Source organism: Simochromis diagramma, unplaced genomic scaffold (genome assembly GCF_900408965.1).
Source record: "Simochromis diagramma unplaced genomic scaffold, fSimDia1.1 OVJJ01000361.1, whole genome shotgun sequence".
Classification (NCBI taxonomy): domain Eukaryota; kingdom Metazoa; phylum Chordata; class Actinopteri; order Cichliformes; family Cichlidae; genus Simochromis; species Simochromis diagramma.
This window is the reverse complement of record NW_024386860.1, coordinates 5333059-5353889: the sequence shown is the minus strand read 5'-3', so window position 1 is coordinate 5353889 and position 20831 is coordinate 5333059. Positions and strand designations below refer to the sequence as shown.

Genomic DNA, 20831 nt, shown 5'->3' with positions numbered 1-20831 from the left:
TGTCAGAATAATTTATACTTGTTATAATCGCCGGCATTTTGCTTGTCCTCATAAGATTAGTGTTTCCAAAGCAGAGTAACATTACATTACAGTCATATAGTTTGCTTGAGTCACGCTGCAATGTTTTCTTCAATCCCCTCCTCCCTGGAGAGAAGGGAAAGATAAAGGGATAAAGAGATGAAGGATTAAAGGGGAACTTGTAACACACATGCATGCCAGCTGTTGTTCTGATCCAAGAGGCTTGTGGGGTATTTTTCATGGTCCCAGGGAAGGCAAAGCTGGTCTGGTGTCACACCAGATAGTTCGAGGATGCCTCTCTGTGGACGGTGAGGGTCATTGCATTTTTGGGCAGAAATTGTTGCTGCACGTTAAATCTTAAGATTTACCCAATTTATGGTGTCACTTTTCATGTTTTCATTCATTAAGAAGTGAAATACTTCCTGCTCAAATATTTCTCAATATTTTTCACATCATCAGTGTGCTTATGGGTCTTCTCACTCTGACAAGAAGCTTCAGTTAAACACAACATCAAAATAGAGTCTTTGAAATTTTACTTAAATGATGCGCTGTTAAATAAATAAATAAATAATTTGTTCCTTTCCTGATTTTTTTTGTGCTTATTTTTTTTAATACACCATAAAATCAAATTCGTTTCCAGAACTTTAAAAAAAAAAAAAAAGTAGTAAAGCTTACTTAAGGCAGGACAACTTGTTCATTGTGGGTACACAGTACTAAAAATAACTTGAGTTTTCTGAGTGAGCAATACTAAATATTTATCCACTGACAAAAATCAACTAAATTAAATCACAATTTGTGAGAACTTTAAATTTTGCTTTCATAAAAATTGAGTGTAACTAAACTAAACTAAACAAATTATGTTTTATCATCCTGGAGCTTAAGAAATTTCTTATACGGTGTTTATATTAAGTGTTGTTGTATGTAAGTATAATTAAAAACACTTCTTGTAATGCAATTAAAATCAGCCCAACTTTTATTTTTAAATGCAAAAAAAGTATTTCAGCCAACATGCTGGACACCGTTCTGCTGAACAACAAACAAGTGTACTGCCACCATTGTAGCTTGAGTTATTTAAATATTATCAAATTGAAATTTTATATTTATTTTTACACAATTTTAAACTTGAATAACCTTACAATAAAACAAGGTCTCTGACATAATTATTCTGAAACTAAACTTAGGCTTCCCATAACTTTGTACTGCAAGTAACATTAATAAATATAAAATGTATTTATTGTTCAGCCATAAGTGCAGTCTGTAGCTCAAACAACATATTTGTTTTGCATTTAAACACAGAAGCTTGGTATATTGTAATAGTTCTAAGGATAGTTTGTTTCTCAGTCCAGGCCTTCTCATTCCCGACGCTTCACACTCAGCTGTGAACTGCTCCATTGCTAGCTGGAGACCACCACTTGATGGCTGACCAAGCCCAATAGGACTCCTCCTTCAGCTTGATGGCTCCCTTCTGGGATTACCACCACAAAACAGGCACCACCAATCACGCAAAATAAAATGACCATTAAAACAAAAATAAAATGACCATTTCATATGTTTGTTTGTTTTTTTTTAATTATGAGGGCATTTGTGTTGACCTGAGATGCACTCTCTCAATCTACTTCTTTGTTTTTATCTAGAAACAAAAACATAACAAACTACAAAAAAAAAGGTCAACAAGAAAAAACGATCAAAAATATATGAACTAATTAATAATTAATGATTTTAGTTCGGTGACAGCTGGGTGACTTATTTGTATGTTTTACATACAAAATTCCAACAGTAATATAAACTGTCAGATAATGAAGTAAAATATAAAATATCCATAGAGAGGCAGCAATAGAGAGAGGCATAAAAGGCCAGACGCTCAAGTAAAGTAAGCTGCCTGTGAGATGTAACCTACTTAAGTACAGCACAGAGTAAATTAACTTAGTTACATTGCACCACTGAAAAGCAAAATTTCCAGCTTAAATTTTCAAGAATAGAATAGAATAATCCTTTAATTGTCCCACAAGGGGAAATTTGGTTGTAACAGCAGCCAGAAAGACACATATACAAACAAACAGTACACAGGACAGAAACATACACAATTTTTCTTACATATTTACATATGGACAATGGTTACTATAAACAGAGTACTGTAGAGTTATTAAATTAAATAAAAATAACTACAGATAAGAGGCAAACCAGGTTGTAGTGCAAATCGGTTGATTAAATTATTGCAGTTACAGCGCAGATGTAAACATCTATGTTTGTTGGGAGCAGTTCTGATTGTACAGTCTGACAGCTGCAGGGAGGAAGGACCTGCGGAAATGCTCCTTCATGCATCTAGGATGCAGCAGTCTCTCACTGAAGGAGCTCTGCAGTTCAGCAACATTTACATGCATGGGGTGGGAGACTCTGTCCATCAGAGATGTTATTTTGGCCAGAGTCCTTGTTTAACAAATTTTAACATTAGATAACAATATCCTGAGCAAATATAAAATGCATTTTTTAAATGATGGTTTGGTTTATTAAGGGCAAAAAAAGCTATCCAAACCTATCTGGCCCTATATGAAAAAAATAATTGCCCCTTAAAGCTAAGGGTTGTTGTTAGTTTTACTTCTTTTGTGACATCTTGAGTGAGTCGTTAATGTGCTCTTGGACTAATTTTGGTTGGCTGACCACTCCTGGAAAGCTTCACCACTATTCCACTTTTTTTTTTTTTTCGATTTGTAGATAATGGCTCTCACCATGGTTCACTGGAGTCCCAAAGTCTTAGAAATGGCTTTGTAATTCTTTCCAGACTGATCGATGTTGATGACTGTGTTTCTCAGCTATTTCTTTAGGTTGTGGTGTGAAGCTTTCCTTTTTGGGATCTTTTAGCCTATTTCACTTGGTCAGACAGGAACAATTTAAGTGATTTCTCGAATCAACAGGCTGGCAATAATCAGTCCTGGAGACAGCTAAAGAAACTGAACTGTGCTTTTTTAAAAAAATGTTGTTCACATTAATTAACAGTTCCTTTACTGAGGAGGGGCCAGCTAGGTTTGGATTACCCTAATGAATGAAATCATCATTTAAAAACTGCATTTTGTGTTTCTTTGGGTAATCTTTGTCTAATATTAAACCTCCTATCACAATGTAAAAATATAAAATCAGGGGCAAGTTCTCCATTTTCTTGCCAATAGTAAAACGAGTTCCTCATCTAGGATTTTTAAAAATGAAACCAGAGAGACACCTTGTATAGTATCAAACAGTTTTCTTTTCTATTAGCCACACAAAGTCTTTTTTATTTATTTATTTATTTATTTTTTATCTCTGAGAAGTCTGGAAAACGTGGAAGAAACGTCTCCCAAAACAAAAATGATGACAAAAAAAGAGGATGTGAGTTCTTCCCTTTGACACAAAATGAATATTAAAGAGGAAATTTATCTCAGAAGTAAAAACGTACCCCGTATTACGTATTAAACGGTAATAAACAATCATTTCGATGTCTCTTTATTTGAGACTTTCATTTCGTCCCAATTAATAATTCATGAGTCTCCTACTACCATCACAGGAAAACAAAGCTACAGGGGGTGCGGTCTTTCCTGTAGGCGAGAACGGAAGCGGAAATTCGGCCATCTCCTCGTACATTCAAGCTACAGCAGGGTCAGTAGACATTTATTTTAGATATTTATTGTGCCGGGTTGTCAGCCTTTTTCGACTCTTGAATGCGTGTATTCAGTAGTGTCCCAAAGCAGGACGTGAAGCTGGAGCTCATACGGTCCGTCAGTCATGTAGCGAACTAGCAACAGCTAATTGCTACCAGGCTAGCTGGCTAATGTGTCCGAACAGCAACAGCAGCAAAGTGATTTCTTTTATCAGTCAAAGTGGCAGGTAACCTTCACCTTTTTATCGATTTTGGGGTAATTCAGCGCTGGGACAGGAGCGACTCGTTCTGTTTAGTTACCCCGCTTTTTTGTGCCTAACTAAACCCCTCCGTGCACCTGTTAGTACTACACCCAGACTTTGTGATAGCAAAGTGATCGCAAACAGTTTCGATTAGCTTAGCTGGGAATAAGAGAGTTTGGTGCTCAGCTTTAGTTGATAAATTAAGCCTCTGCGACATAAAAATGTTCGCTTAATACCCCTGTGTGCCATTTTACAGCGGGCATTATCGTTTGCTTGCAGCTAGAAAAACGTTAGATGACAGTTTGGTTGCTAACATGTCATTTAGTTAGCCTGCTATCTTAATAGGTGTGACAGGGAGCTCAGCATCTGCCTGGCAGGGTCGTTAACGTTATCTGGGTGGGGGTCACGTCTTCGGGAGGCTGTGCAGTGTTAGCTGGTTATGAGTGATAGGAGGAATAAATCAGTTAACACTTATGCCTGCTTTTCGCCTTTTTTAGTTTGCTTCAACCATACAATCCATCCTTCATATAGAGCAGCTTCCTGTGACGTGAGTTATGAGTAAATAAACGCTACAGCAGATCGTTTATCGCTTGTTCTGTATGTGATACAAGTGAGAGATCTGTGTATTTTTGGCGCTTGAGGCTGATAAAGTGTGTACTGTAGTGCTTCTGATGAAACTTTGTGGGGGATTTTTTTCCCTTCAGTGTGGCTTCAGACTGACGATATCCGAGAAGAGGAGCTATATAAAAGGTATGTTATGTCACTTATCATGGTTATCACGGATTAGCTGGCGTGTCTGAACTTTGGCACTGGGCTTCAGGAGTCTCTGAACTGACTTTTGCAATGGTTGCTTTCTGTTCAGTTATGCAACATGCTCTCATGTTTATCTGACCTACAAATCTGAACCCCTTATAGCTGTCAGGCTCATTTAAAACACTTAATGATGTTTGGAACAGTTACGTTTTTCGTATAGTATCCAAACTAAAGGCTTTAAGTTTGTGCCATTTAAAATCCATTTAAAATGTGTAATCGAATGGTTTTCACACAGCTGAAATGGTGTGAATGACAGTTTTAGCTGTGTTGTCAGATGAAGGCATTTTGAACGTGACACTGGAGCCAAACCATCCTAAATCATCCAATTGTTAAGAACATTTTCTGCTCAACCTTGTCCGATGTGCCTGTCTTTTTTTTGTACATTTTCACTGCATTTTTAATATTCTTTGTATATTTTAAACCGAACCTGAGTCATACAGGGCAGTAGGTCTTGAAAATTAAGAACGTGCATGTATTTAACAAATTTTTCTCAGTTGAAACTCTGGAAACTCTATAAATTTACTATATTTGGATTATGAATTAACTAAGAATTTCATATCAAAACAATATTCTACACATTTCATTTTGTGGTATTGGGAAATAAAATTATATATCACTCAGAAATTATTAATAGTTGGCTTTTGCAATGTGATTTTTTTTTTATTTATTTATTTATTTATTTATTTATTTTTATCAGTGTGTGAATAAACATGGGAATTTACAAGATGGCTTTCATTTCCCCCCCTCCATATTTTAGTTAGAAAATACTCTGTATTTGTCTGAAATTACAGATCCCGATTCATCATTTGGTATAGTAAATTTCAGGTATTTATCTTTAATATTTGCTGAGGTATGCTCATTCAAACATGGTCTCAAATTTCAAAGTGTAAGCTAGAGAAGTATTTCATATATTAATATAAATCCAAACTTTGGACCATCTCATTTTTAGGGATATCTGAGATGTTCGAGCAGAGGGCCCACTTTGTTTTGTGATGGAATGACCCAGCAGTTTTCAAACTTTAAACCCGTGTTTATATCTGCAGAAACTAGCCTTTATGTCAGCTAAAATGGTGTGAATGACTGTTTTAGCTGTTGTGTCAGATGAAAGCACTTTTAAGTGTGACACCTACAATTTTTTTTTTTTTTTTTTTTTGGTCTCCAGTAAGCTCCACAAACATGCAACTTAGTAGTCGGAGTTTCTCTCAAGATCTGGTTTTCAGGTGTGTCTTGCTTGTCTGGCACAGCGTTCACATTTGTTAATACCTTACAGAAAATAAAGGCCTATTAACATCCCAGTCCAGCTGAAGCTATAAAAAAGTATATTTTTTTGTATTTTTTTTCCCTCCTAACAGTTCTTGATCTTGAAGTGGTTGTATGTGGTTTTCTCTATACAAAAAAGCGATCAGTTTTACCACTGTGCAAATTTGATCCTCCTCACTCTCAATCAGGTCATTTCATGTCAACTAATGTAGTACATTTGAATTTCATTGGTTACTTCTTGTGCAGTTACAGTAATCATTTTTTTTTTATCCAGCCACACTATTTGGGAACCACTGGTTTAAACATTGCCAGCAGGTTGATTTATTACTGCAAGTTACAACTTATTTTAATAAGTAACAAGCAGTCAGAGCTAAAATCTTATTTTTCTTTTGTTCTTTAACTAATCTCAAGTTTGTAACCAGCATGCTGTTTGTAGAAGTCAGTTTGTTTACTTTATTGGTTCAGTATGAAGAAGGATCTGCTTGAATCTGGAGAAACCGAAAGAGCGGCAATGTTTCTTGCCAGTGCTGGTTTGCCACCTGGGGGAAGGTCCTCATACAGTGGGTGGGGAAAATTTGATATTTATTATATTATAAAGGAAAGACAATGTGCTTCCTTTATTTTGATCTGTTTTATTGCTTTTATTCAGTTAGATCCATAAGTGTTTTGAGAGTGATAGTTTTTGTAATTTTGCCTCTGTTCACATCAGAAAAGTGTAGCTAGCCCCTTCAGTGCTTCTGTCAGTGTCCAAATACTTATGGACCTGACTATATTTTTGTGGCACAAGCTGAGGTAGCATCTGTTACGCAAGGAAATGCAGATTGTGGCAGTGAGAGCTTGCATCTGGTCAGCAACAGTGTTTCAACCTGATGCGTGAGCAATCAGATACTAAAAAAAGCTCAGCAGGTAGTGAGGGATGTGCTGTTGATCCACAAAAATCATTCTGCGTGCCTTTTTTCTTTCTCCATCAGCAAACAGAATAAGTCCATGTTTTTTTGTTTTTTGTTTTTTTGTTTTTTTTAAGACCAAATTCAGGAACTGTCAGTGGTGTTGCAAAACAGAAACTATACGTTATTGCACCATAAGGTTTCCCACACTTGTTGGGTATCAATCTCTTCGAATTAAAATACTCATTTAAAATCCGTCTCAAGTTTATAGTTTGTTTTAACCATGCGTGTCATTTTCTTGACATCCATACGTGACTCTGTCTCTGATTAGTGTCAGCACTGGTTGATGATATGTTGTTTTTAATAATCCGTGGTTCTGCTCTTGAGGCCTGCAAATATGGGTTCAAGATTAAAGTTTGTGGCAGTGTAATGATTAGAGTACCTGAAGTTAAGTAAACGGATCCCTTCTAAAATATTTATCTTAGTGCAACTCTTGTATAATTTTACTCTGGTGTGAAGCTGGAAGTTGCCTAGATGTTTAGATGTGAAAACTAAATTATTGACTTTGTTAAGGAATCAAGGTTGAGGAGCCAAAATGGTTTGCCTGAAAGTGTGAACGCCATCTTTTTCTGTAAAATCGCATCCAGTTAAATTCACTGCTACAGTTCTGTCATAAATTTACTTTGTTTTCATTCACGCTTTCTTGCTCTTTTTACTGATTACTTTTATTTTTTGCTTCTAAAGATGGAATTTAACATTGTCAGTAAACATTATTTATCAGTTTGGCCTGGGGTAAATCTTCAAAGAAGATGTAAAGAAGAGAAAACAGACTTTAAAACTCACTGAATAATTATTTATAGTGTAGATTGTAATGTTTCTCTTCACTTGACAAGTAAATAAAAAGACAACCTGTATTAGCTTTCAGTCAGATGGTCATATTTAAAATGACTGCATTCCTATTTTTAAGCTGTTTGCTCTAATAAGAGAAAAAGCTTGTAACTGATAAGTTGTGTCTCTGTGAAGCATGTGTGGATCAGCAACAGATCATGTGATATTTGTTGCTGAATATCTCCTTTGTCCTTTTGTTTTTTAAAATTGTTATAAATGGTTACTTTAGATTTAGTGACAGATTAAGTTTAAGGCTGCTCGTTGTGCTGTAGCAGAAGTATCCAAGTCACAATGCATTTACACTTACATTAATCTCAATCCTGCTCCCTAGTTTTCATCCCCCTTAGTCTGTGGTTTTGGGACCCAATGTTGCCACGGGAAGAAACAGACAAACCGAGACAAAGCACTCCATGAATGAGTGGCAGCCAAGATAGAAGAACGGCAATATACCAAGAGGAGAGACCCTTTTCCTGCATCAGTCTTGTGTAACAGGTGTGCATGATATTGTCTTTATTCCTCGTTTGATGCTGATTTGGGTTACCAATGCCATCTTCCACTCACTGATTGTTCTTCTTAAAGTCTGCTGCTCTTTCTTTCAGACTCTTGTATACGCACACTTCCTTACGAGTATTTCAAGTCTTCATCGTCTTTCTTGCTGGTTGTTTTATTGGTTGTAAGTCTTGTTGATTTGTGTGCGCTGGAAATAAACTTGTATTATTTGTATTGTACTAACTATACTTTACATTTCTTCTTGCCCATCTGCTGTTCAGATTTCAACAGAGCTCGGTGGCCAGACCGTTGCCATGTCGACCTCATCGCTACGGCGACAAGTAAAGAACATCGTCCACAACTATTCAGAGGCTGAAATCAAGGTTGTCTCTTGGCTTCTTAGCTGGCTTTTCTTCTTCTGTTTCATTTTCTGCACACATTCCCATTTTGTATCTAGGACTTAAGTGTAGCAAATGCATCTCTGCCACACAGATGATGAGATTATGCAGATTCCGATAATCTAATATTTCTTTGGAGAACCTCCTCACTCTTCCCCTTGTTATGTAGAGAATGAGCTAATCTAATCATATCGTACCCATTCATTATTCTCTGCAGCTTGTGATCTGATTGAATTTATTTTGTTACTCAGAACACTGTGCACCAAGATGTCACAAAGTAATGTCTGAAATAATTCCCATCTCAGTCGGTTTGAGTGGAATAATTAATGGTTTATCCCTTTTGTGTGTTCTTGTGTCCAGGTTAGGGAGGCGACGTCGAATGACCCATGGGGCCCCAGCAGCTCCCTTATGTCAGAGATCGCTGATCTTACCTACAATGTCGTGGCCTTCTCGGAAATCATGAGCATGGTGTGGAAGCGCCTCAATGACCACGGCAAGAATTGGAGACACGTGTACAAGGTTTGTGAGTCCAGAAGTGAAGTTGGGGAATAACAATACAGATTAAACACAAGACCGTAAACACAATGGGAAAACTCCAAAATATAGCATATCATTATCTCGTTATTTCATCCAAAGGAAATAAAGCATGCTACTTAAATTGTGAATATTTAAAAGTAAGTTGTTTGGAACAGTTCATCAGATATCTGGTTTAATAAAAAGGGCGAATCTGGGACCTTGCAGTGTGCAACCTTTTATTTTTTTTTCTGCATATTTCTGTCTTTTTGCTTAACCGAGAGACCCAAAATGTTCCTGCAAGTATTATTTTCATACTAATCTCGTGGTATTTACACACACAGAGCACCACTGTGACTATTGGTTGACATAGTATTTATGCCACCCCTCCTTCATTGGGTGCCTTGGTAAAAGCTGACAGTGGCGAACGCAGCCTTTTTGAAATGTGTAAAAATATGGCACAATTCTTACAGACCTTTGGAAGGAAAGTGCCTCAATTATAGGAGAATTCATAGTCACAATTATTGTATTAAATAGTAACATTACAATTAATTTTTGGTTTTGGAAAAATAGACTGACTAAACGTAAAAGAAGAATGATGTCTTTTATACAAGTGTATTTCCATTAACTTTAATTCAACTGAAAAACTAAATAAAGAAATAAATGTGAACCAAACTAAATCTGCTGCCTGGCTGGAAGTAAATGTGGACTTTTATATAGAGGTTACAGTAAAGGAAAGGAATGTCCAAAACAGAGTGCAGCATAATAATCTTTCTATCAGAATCAGCTTGTGTTAATAAGTCGTGGAAACCGAAATTAAGATTCACCTAATTGCACAGCCATAGTCTTTAAAAAACTGCTTGGTAGACACATCACCCTTAGGTGTTTTGTAGTTTCAGTGTCTGCAAGTGCGCTGCTTGGGTCCAAGCAACAAAAAGTCTCCCATCAGACATTTTGCTTGAAGCTGTGTGCAATTCTGTTTTCTTTTCTTTTTCTTTTTTTATGACTGTGCAGGTTTGTTTACAGGACATTACCAAAGAGTGCACTACCTATGTGCCCTTTAAAGAAAGTTTTCCAGGAATAACTACTTATTCACAGTGTCTGAGTGTCTGCAGCAGGGAATAATTGCCACCTAAAAAGGTTTGGGGCTTTGGATGGGAATCCATGGAGTAGTTATGTCTGTAGTACAGAGATGGTCAATAATTATGTGTGGGATTTAAAAACCGAAAGCTCAAATATTTGTTTTTATTTTTGTGTGTAAGAGGTTTATTTTCTTTTTGGGAATTTTGTATTTGAAAATTTACAGTTCTCTCCATTTTCTCTAGGCTATGACTCTTATGGAGTACCTGATCAAAACTGGTTCAGAACGTGTTGCCCAGCAGTGCCGAGAGAACATTTACGCAGTCCAGACCCTCAAGGATTTCCAGTACATAGACAGAGATGGCAAAGACCAGGTACACAGACACACCCATGCATTCAAAGCTGAATGGAAAGGAGAAGTCAGTGGTGATTAAAGTCCACGTTTGTGGAATGCAGGCACACTCTGTAAAACGTCCTTGACTAAACTACAAGCAGCATGTTTGACTAGGTGTCTCTGACCTGTTGTGCAGCTACACAAAGCCAGCCATAAAAGTTTTATTGGTTGTTGATAAATGAGCTTTGCTTGAATTAAAACATTTTTTTAAATCAATACAGTATGCTGTGTAAGTAACTGCTTTTATACTTGATTTTGTATCTGTTTTATGTTATGTATTAAATTAACAGTGGTTCGCTTTGTTTTTCCAGGGTGTGAATGTTCGAGAGAAAGCCAAACAGTTGGTGACGCTGTTAAAAGATGAAGAGAGACTAAGAGAGGAGAGGATCCACGCCCTGAAAACCAAAGAGAAGATGGCACAGACCTCCAGTGGTGAGACACCTACTCTAAGTAGTTAACAGACTGATCCAGTGGTCACAGTTGCAGTATTTATAAGAGGGTTTGGTCCCTTCTGTGCATATTTATCTCCACTTTAGCCTCCTCAGCCCCCTCAGCACCCAGCCTGGGGGGCAGCCTGTCGCTGGGCTCACACTCTGGGGGTGCTGATAGTGAGCAGGCTTGGCCACAGAGCTCTGGAGAAGAAGATCTGCAGCTCCAGCTGGCTTTGGCTATGAGTAAAGAAGAGGCAGAGCAGGTAACACCAAGTAGACCTGTTGAGCTAAGCTTACTGGTCCTTTACTTCAGATAAGTTTGCAGTCAGTCTAATGTACACGTCACTTATGTACACAAAGGCTTTACAAATATTGTACATGCAGCACACCTAGCTTTGCTCTCACCATTTAACCCCTGAACTCCCCCAGAATAGCACGGACCCTCTGGAGGATGCAGAGCTCCGCTATGCACTCACACTCAGCAAAGAGATTCACCAACAGGTCAGGGGCAGAGAGTGTGTCCAGCTGGCTGGAGAGCCAGTCATCAACTATCTGTCTTTCTGTCAAATGGAATTTCTCAAGCAAATGTCAAGTATTGATCGATCAAGAAAAAATGAATTAATGCTCGTATTTGCAGTAATCCTGTTGCAGTAATTCAGTTTAAAAAGTCGCATCCTAAGAGGCGCTTTTCAGAACCTCATCAAGATGTGTTAAAACTGCAAGAAAAACGTGCACCTAACAAATTAATCATCTGCCATCTAGAATTTGCATGTCACTGGCAAATATTTGCCGTAATTTATTAACAATGAGTGGCTTGCAAGTATTGATTATTCTTTCTTTCTCTCTGATAGCATGCACTTAACCCTAGTCTTGATTTGAAACATTTCTTTCCTAACCTCTAACACCCTCCTCCTGCTGTTGTAACCTCCTGTTTCTGTGTTTACTGAGTGCTAACCCTGTTTGTCTGCATCAAGTGTTTGCAGTCCTGCACTTACTGTAAAACTAGACTAGTTTAGCCTTTCAGATTTAATGTTAATGTTGCTTACTGGCATTAAAGACAATCTGTTGTCTTGCAGATAAGTCTGTGCTATGCTGTCAGTCCTCAGTGAAATGTGTTAGAATAAAGGTGGCAATAGGCAGGATCTTAAGTTGATGTTCAAGATCTCCATCTGAGCTGAAATTAATTGTTATTGATTTCATATAAAAGGCTTTCTATTTCTACTATAAAAGTTTTGTCCTTCAGGTGATAAAGAAGCTCTGCTGTGCGCAGCTACCGAACTGATACCATTGTTGGTGCAGGCAGTTAAAACCCACACAGCAGTTGGAGTATTCACCATGGCAGCATTTGATAGCAAACAAACGAACCACAGCTGCTTTTGCACCTGTATCCTCCCTCTCAGGAGCCGTTTTGCCTACCCATGTCTAAGACATCTTCCTGCCACAGTCTTCAGTTTTAGGATGCCGCGTGACAGCGCTTGTAATCTAAATTGTGTTAAGCTGTGTAAAAATTACAAGCTCTTCACACACATTGTGTGAACAGCCTTATCTTTTGCCTTTGAATCATGATTAAAGGTTAGGGTTTCCTCCTTCGCTCATACTGACCTTCAGTGTGGATTTAATGAATCTGTGCCTGTGGTGTGTTTTTGGAGTTTGCTGATGGATATAATTGTGTGTTTGTGATTGGCAGGAGGAGCGGCTGCGCAGAGGTGATGACCTGAGACTGCAGATGGCTATTGAGGAGAGCAAGAGGGAGAAACCAAAACCAGAAGATGTGGGTGTTTTTGTTTTGTTTTAATGAATATAGATAAGCTGCATTGGATCATCTGCTTTACTTGGGTCTGTGTGTGTCTCCATGAGTAAATTCAGCTTTGTTAGCTGTGTGTCTGATTAACAAAGTGTGACTTGACTTGAAGTGAAAACTTTCAGATACTAAAAGTGTTGGTAAAATACAGATGGACTGTTCAGCAAAAAGAAAAAAGCAGATGGTACGTGAAAGCATTATCAGGTGTCTTATTTGACTTCATGTGTGAGCAGTGTTGCTAAGGATTCAAATTTGCATGAAGCTTGGAAACACACAATGTTTTCATTGTACTGGGGAGACACATTGTGCTCCATAAAATGCACAGTGCGTAGATTTTATCATAACTGATGCAATAATCCGCTCGTTCGTAAGAAAGCTTTGGGTCCAAAGCTACTCCTCAGTGTTACACAACCCTTCAGGTCTTTCAAGTTTCAGGGCTTAAGACACATTAATCATTCTCTGAAATGTGAGATACCTTTGTGCTTTCATTCAGTTTTTTTCTCCTCTACAGTAATAAAAATCAGTTCAGCCGTTGCCAGAATTTTCCACCAAAAAGGCATCTTTGTTGAGACTGCAGATGGTCTTCAAAGCATAACTAACAGCTATTATTATTTTTAATAATATTAAATTAATTAATTAATATTACTAATTTTCAATTTTCTCCTTTATCAGAACACTATTATCTAACTTCAGAATGTCACCTGAGGTTATACTCCCCTGATCCTTGGTTCATACAAGCCAACATTTGAGATTATCCCAATTTTATTCATGTAAAATAGTTGCTTAAAAAGACCAAACTGACCAAAAAGACCAAAGACCAGCTGTCAGACTCCTGAACTCTGCCTCCTGACATCTGACCCACGTTAAACTCATGGACTGAACATACACACACCCACAATGGACAACTGTACCCTCAAACACACAATAATAACATGGACTGAACCACCACTCACAACCACTAGCACTTTATATAGCCTCTGTAGAAACTATCTACACCCTCACTTATCTTAACTGCACTACTGTATAGCTCTGTGTAAATAATCATTCTGTACATTCGATAATCTTTAATCTACAACTGTTTACAACTTGCATAGTTCCCATTGCGTTAGCTGTATTCTCAGATGTCTGTAAGTTATTGATTTCAGATTTCCTGTATAGGTTTTCATATGTATAGTCCTGTTCATAGCCTGTACATAGCTGGTACTCACTACAGGCCGGTACAATACTTAGTTATAGAATAATTCACAACATACTTATACCGTGTACGTTATAAACATACCATAATAGACCCATTTCTGTAATATACTCACATATCTATATTATTGCTAATATATATTGTAATATATCTATATCACTAAAGCACTTCTGGATGGATGCAAACTGCATTTCGTTGCCCTGTACCTGTGCATGTGCAATGACAATAAAGTTGAATTCTATTCTATTCTATTCAAACACGCAAAAGAAAAATGGAAGCCTCTGCAAAAACAATGGAGAGGAAGAAGGCCTTTAACCGCCCACACAGTGAGCAGTTTGGTTAAGGCTTACTTCCCTAAACTATTTGGAAAACTAAACTTTTGAAACAAAGATTGAAATCACTTTCATTTAAGTCCCAACTCAAGTAATAAATAATTTTAAAAATGTGCAAAAAACAGCGAAAGAAAAGTTGGTGCTGATGGAGGAGAGATGCCAACAATTCTCCTTCTGTGGTTTTACATCTCATCAGCACTATTGATGAATGCCCGAGAGAGAGAACAGGCTAATAAGACTGATAGAAAATGATAAATGTGCTGGCATAGTGAAACGTGTGTAATGATGTCCATCAGCTGTGCAAGCATTAATTCATTAAATGTTCTCTTGTACAGAGCGCTCTGATGGAGCTGAGTGCTGTGGACCCCTGGGGGACCCCTGCTGCTCCTGTCGTGAGCTCCGCCGGGCCCTCACCTCTACCCACAGTTTCTGCCTCTGCCGCCTCGGGCCCGTGGGGCACAGCCACCACAGATCCATGGGGGGTAGCATCACCCACATCCCCTACAAGCTCTGATCCTTGGGGTGGGGGAGCTCCGCCTGTTATAGCTCCTCCTCCAGATCCATGGGGTGAATCGTCCAACAAAGTAAACAACGTCGACCCCTGGGGAAGCTCAGGTAAGGATCTTCGACCCGTGGTCATGTTTGACCTCTGTCGGCAGTCAGGTGGGTGGGACTGTACTTGTTGCTGGTGATTAAAACAGAACCTTGTCTCTGTGGGTGAAAGAGGATGTGGAGACTTTTTCTCCCCTTGACTCCACGGTTGCATTTCCCCTCATACATGTCACCATGCTGTCATAGCTGATCTTTTCATCCGTCTATACATGCTTTCACTTTGTAGTGAAGAAAGCAAGCATGCCATTCCCCCTCTGTGTCTAAACCAGGGATTTTTATCCTCTTGTTTTTACTCAGGACTGACTGTGGCTGTGTCTCAACCAGAGCTTTCTCTTCTCTTGCCCTCTGTATGCCTTTTTCAGTTATTTTCAGTTTATCTATTTTTTTTTTTATTTTTTTTTAAATGTATAAGGTTGCTTCTTATCTCTCCTTTACCTCCGATAAGTTTCAGATTATCTTTAGGAGTAAGTAATGTGGCTGTCAGTTGCATCAGTCCTCCTGGAAAGTTAACAATGGAGAGGTTGAGGAGAGAGAAACACCTCTGTTGTTGCCCAGCCCAGCTTCCTGTCCCCGCCTTATTGTGAGTTGTACCTGTAAGGTGTTGTGTTAACCCTCCCCTCCCTTGCGTGTCCTTCCCTCCCCTGTAGCTGTGACCCCCCCCAGTGCTGACCCCTGGGGTCCTCCATTGCCTCCCAGCACTTCCTCCTCCGGGGGGCCAGTAGACCCCTGGGCAAAGGACGGGCCTGTCCCTGCCTCTGACCCTATCACCTCTGACATCTGGAGTGGCTCCGCCAAACACACTAACGGCACAGGTACATTGACACTTAAAACTACGTGAACTCTCACATGCTCGGGTTCTGGCGCAAAATTGTAAACAGAATTGACATATTTTGCACACAAATTTCCAAATGCATGCACTCAGCAGCTGTCCTGTCTAACATTTCATCCTCCTTTGTGTGAGTATGTACTCGGATATTGTTTTTTGCTGTTATGAGTGCGTTTTTAAGAGTCTGATTTACTCTTTCTGCTCCTCATTACCTCGCTTAGGAGATCCAGAGCAACTAGGATCTTCAGGAGCAGGCGCTGACAGCACAGGCTCACCGGTACCCTTTGACCTGTCCTCTCTTGGTTCTTCACTTCCTGTTCGGAAGACTCCCGAGTCCTTCCTGGGCCCCAACGCAGCACTGGTGGATCTCGATTCTCTGGTGCCGTCTAAACCCAAACCCAAACAGCCACCGCCTCCCTCCATCTCGTCCTCATCAGCACACAACCCCTTCCTTCAGAACACAGGTTAGTTACAGCTGAACTTCATGAGCTCGACGTTTTGTGTCCAGAAAGACAAATTCAGTCTCGCTGAATTCCTGTGACTCGTATTTAGGGAGAAAATCTGCTCACACAGATATGTAGAGCCAAAATCTGTCAATAAGACCTCTGCAATGTTCTGAAGACAGTTAAACTTGTCAGGTAGTGATGTCCAGCAGGTGAAAATGCAAGTTCCATGAACACGCACAGCTGTGGATTCCAGCTGCGTTCGTAGTTCTGCAAACTTTAACCCCCACAGAGTCAAGCTTTCCGGTTCAATCAGCTGCATTTCAATGTTGCATTAACTGGCATTAACTCAGCCAGTTAATGCGAGACAAATCCAGCTGCTCATTAAAGCTTTCTGGTTTGATCAGAAAAGAAAACATTGGTCCATACACCTGAAAGTCCAGAAAACCTATTGTGAATTCTGTCTCGAGTCTACGGAGGTAGCCATGTATTTCTGTGGTGCTGATGCTGCGCTGAGCAGACAGCTCCTGAAGCTTTTGAAGTGTCAGAATCTGGAAAGCTAGCAACGTCCCTCTCACCGGTAGGCTACGTTATTTTTAGCCAATTACAAGTTGAATCTGGTAGTTGGGGTTGTTAGCTAAGATACCACCATTAAGAAGCGGCACAACTACTGTGTCTATGTGAGCTAATTTGCGATGTGCACCGCTGGCCCGGCCATTTATTTTTGAATGCACCTTCTCAGATTAATTCACTGCGTGTCGTGCCCAGGGCTGGACTGGGACAAAAAATCGGCCTGGGCATTTTGACCAGAGACCGGCCCACCAGATGTTAAAGCTATAAAGCCTTTGAATGAAAACAAACGCTGTTGTAACAGTGATGTACGCTGTCTTGCTGGTATATGCATGATTTCTATACATTTTATGTCAGATAAAAACTTTGGTTGTAAGCTTCAGATAATTATTTATTAAAAGCTAGACATTTTAAATGAGAATAAGAAAGAGAAGTATTTCTTTGTGCCCCCCTTTCCCTGTTAATGCCCTACCTGACCCCCTGGACAAAACTTTGCTAGACCCTCCCCTGCACAGTTACCAGCTGTCAGCTACATAGAAAAGGATCCTGGTGTTATTTGTCTCTCAGAAACAGTTCATAACTTCCCTTCAACTCATTCATGTCACCTAAAAGGTAAACCTGTTTCTCCATCACCTGTTCAGCTAATGATGATTCAGCAAGGACATCTCCTGGTTTCATCTTCATGTTTCCCTCTCACCACATATCCAAACCGATATCATGACCAGCAGCTTTTACAGCTGTGGCTCCAGCAAACATCAGCTGATACTAGAAATTAATATTAAATAAATTCTAACAGCTGATCAAGCTTAAACGTGCTGCTGTTGTTTAGCGCGACATCCGGCGGTTTCCTCTTTCTGGCGCAAAGTGGGCGATAAACAAACGAGAGAAAAGCTGATCACTGATCAGTTTCATGATTGGAGTAGCAACAGGAGAGGGAGGGGGAGAGAATGAGAGAAGAAGAGGCAGCTGTGCAGCGTAAAGACCCAGAATAACTCCAGCTTTGTGTCTTTACGGGACAAACTTTGTTTCTTTTCAGCTCAATATGAAACGCGTAATATTTTCTCTGAATACGAGACGATTCTGTTTTTCTCTACTAACTAACCTTATGAATAAAATAAAGTTCACTATCAGTAACATCATAGCACCCACCCAGCTGTATAGAAACTCAGTCATGCTAGCTAGTACGCAGTATGAGTTATTGTAACTGACGGTAAAAAGTCAGCACAACGAAAATAAACTCCACCTAAACTTGGTTTATATCTGACCCAGATAGACTGCAGGTCATAACTTCTTATCTGAAGTTCAGTTCACCTGACACTCGGACCGGCGGCCGCCTCGGGTCTCTCTTTTTACACATCGGCCAGCATATGGCCAATCCACCACCATTCATTGTTTATGCCGTTACAAAAAATAAAATAAAATAATCGGCCCATAAAAATGAAAAATCACCATTGACCCATCAAGCAAATGTCCGGTATCCCGATGGCCAGTCCAGTTATGGCCATGCCATCAGTTAACCCAGCTGCCGACCCCTGGTATAGACGTTAATTAATATTAACAATAATTCACTGACCAACCTAACAACCCTCGGGTCAGTTTACTGGCTCATGAAAAAAACTTTTATTTTTTATATTTTTAAATATTAATGCAATCTAAATAATAACATATTTTTTATACGTGTTTCTTCTGTCCCAGGTTCATCTCCTGCTACTGGCATGGCAGTGACTCCGGGCAGTACCATTTCCAGTAGGGGGGTTTCTCCAACACCTGCATCATCTAACCCTTTTGGGGTGGCTCCTCCTATGACCTCCATCTCACCTCAGCCCTCCTCACTCGGCCTTAGCGGCCTCCGCACCAGTCCTGTGCCTCCCAATCCCATGCTGGGCATGGTGCAACCAGGAATGGGCATGGTGCCAATGAGTATGGGAATGGGGGCTCCGGGAATGGGCCTGGGCATGATGCAGCCCAGCCCCATGAGCATGCCGTACAGCGGGCTCTCCCCAATGGCACCCCCAGGCTCAGGTCTGATGGGACCCGGAGTCGCACCACCTCCTCAGCTGATTTTGGGTGGGCCCACAGGACCAGGAGGGGTGATGGGTGCTGGAGGATCAGTGGGAGGTGGAGGAACGACGGGCACAAGCACCAACCCGTTTCTTCTTTGAGGAAGTGTCACCACTACTTGGCTCACCTTTCAGCCTCCTCTGTCATACCTGCTGCCCCCTTCAGTCACCCCCCCCCCCCCCCCTCACCAATGCAATTTGTGTCCAAAAAGAAAAATGTCTACATCTCTATATTTAAAGAAAACAAACAAACAAAAAAAAACGAAATCAAAAAAATGTTTCATCTTTTCCTTTTTTGAAAGCATTATTTCATTTCAGAATAATTATTTCGTTTACTTAGTCCTTTCATTTCACGGGTTATTTTACGGGTGGGAAATAGAGATCTATTTATTTTGTTTTAATTCTGTTCTGTATCGTACTTCATGTATTTGTTTTTGTTTTTCATTTTTGGTCCTTTCAGTCCTGTCTTGAAATGAAGGTAAGTCTGTGATACCTCGAGGCTTTTTCAGTAGTGTCTCTATTCTAACATTACTGCACTGGGAGAGAGGGAGGATGAGGAGACATAGCCACTAACAAACTGGACAAAGAAACTGTTGTACCTGCCTCTTCCTCTTCTCTCCCTCTAGGATGAAGACAAACACTGAATCACTGAAATGAAACGAGTGCATGAAGAGCTATTTTTAATGAACTGTAGACTGAGATACGGGCTGAACAACCTGCATTAACATTTCAGGCACAATGTGGTCAAATTGTTTCACTTTTAATTTAATGGTAAATGTAATTTATTTTTTCCAACTTTTTGGGAACAAATAAACAAGGAGGATTGTGTGATGATGCCATCTAGATCAAATGCCTTTCCCCCCCTTTTTTTTCCTATTCTGCTTCTTCCTGGTTACTGTAGAAAACCTAAAAAGAGCTCTGACATCTGTGATCCAATGAGGGGAGGGAGGGAGTGGTGTGTGTGTGTGTGTGTGTGTGTGTGTGTGTGGCAAAGTGCGAATGAGAACACAAATGCTCATTTTTGAGTGTGCAAGTACGCAATTGTTCAAATGTTCATGTCTTTGTATGTGTCTGTCTCCATTTTTTTTTTTCCCCCCGTGTCCGATCTCATTTCAGTGACTCAGAAAGGAAGAATCCACATTGATTATTTTTGCTTTTGGAAGTTGTAATAATAAGATGTAATGTGGGGATTTCAAATGAGGTGTTGTAAGGGTCACCTTTGTTTTTTTGTTTTGTTTTGTTTTTTCCCTGCCAATCATATTTCACACTCTTCTTTTCAGTAATTAAAAGCAGTTTTTCTTAATCACACATTTCATATGGGATTCCTGGCATGCAGGTGTCCCAGAGCAGCACTGTCCTCGTTTCATCCCCCTTTCCTTTGGAGAGGGACGGCAACTGATGCTTCTTTAAAAATAAGAAATAAACAAAAAAAGACAATTATTTCAGCAAATGGAAGGAGATCAAACTGGGACTCGACAATATGCTTTTCATGCTGTTCTTTTAATTTAGTTTGATGAATTTATTGTTATTTTATATCAACAAGAAGAATATCTCTTTTATCGGGTAAGGTGGAATTTTGTGTGGTGTTGACTGTGAACATTCACATTTGAAAAGTAAAATGGAAAAAAATCAGAAGAAATTTATGAAATAAAACAAAAACACGAAATGTCTTATTATTCGTTCTTCCAATAATGTGACTAAAATCTTGTTTCATTATTTCAGTAGGAAAATGGGAAATGAGTGCATTAATGCATGTAAGGTGAACATAGCAAACACCGTTGTAGTTGCATGCGGCTGTCTTCTTGTTTGATGGCAGATACTCTCTTCACCCTGGCCAAAAAAGGCTAAAATGACCAAAGAAAAAGTGGAAAACAGTTAAACATGAGAGGTTTTTGGACAAAGTTGGTGTTTTTTCCATTGTTTAAGCACTGCTTCCAACCAAGAGTGATGC

General features: G+C 39.5%; 1 protein-coding gene across 5 annotated transcripts; it reads left to right on the top strand.

Annotated features, from left to right (window-relative positions):
- Positions 1-3549: 3549 nt before the first annotated feature.
- epn1a (epsin 1a) lies at positions 3550-20550 on the top strand. 5 transcript variants are annotated; one of them, XM_040029977.1, is made up of 15 exons: positions 3568-3645; positions 4386-4435; positions 4593-4638; positions 8068-8228; positions 8507-8608; positions 8984-9142; positions 10462-10590; positions 10922-11042; positions 11147-11304; positions 11471-11542; positions 12729-12812; positions 14705-14984; positions 15629-15793; positions 16029-16271; positions 18516-20550. In XM_040029977.1, the coding sequence occupies exons 5-15, from the start codon at positions 8540-8542 to the stop codon at positions 18980-18982; spliced, it is 1947 nt and encodes a 648-aa protein (XP_039885911.1). In that variant the 5' UTR covers positions 3568-3645; positions 4386-4435; positions 4593-4638; positions 8068-8228; positions 8507-8539; the 3' UTR covers positions 18983-20550. The 5 variants fall into 5 exon arrangements, with proteins under 5 accessions (XP_039885910.1, XP_039885914.1, XP_039885911.1 ...); XM_040029978.1 differs by lacking the exon at positions 3568-3645 and adding an exon at positions 3652-3873; XM_040029976.1 differs by lacking the exon at positions 4386-4435 and having other exon boundaries at positions 3550-3645.
- Positions 20551-20831: the final 281 nt, after the last annotated feature.

Coding starts and splice junctions, on each gene's coding strand:
- epn1a (XM_040029976.1), top strand. CDS start 8,540: ATGTCGACCTCATCGCTACGGCGACAAGTAAAGAACATCGTCCACAAC. Junction 9,143..10,461: donor ATTGGAGACACGTGTACAAG/GTTTGTGAGTCC, acceptor CATTTTCTCTAG/GCTATGACTCTTATGGAGTA. Junction 16,272..18,515: donor CCCCTTCCTTCAGAACACAG/GTTAGTTACAGC, acceptor CTTCTGTCCCAG/GTTCATCTCCTGCTACTGGC.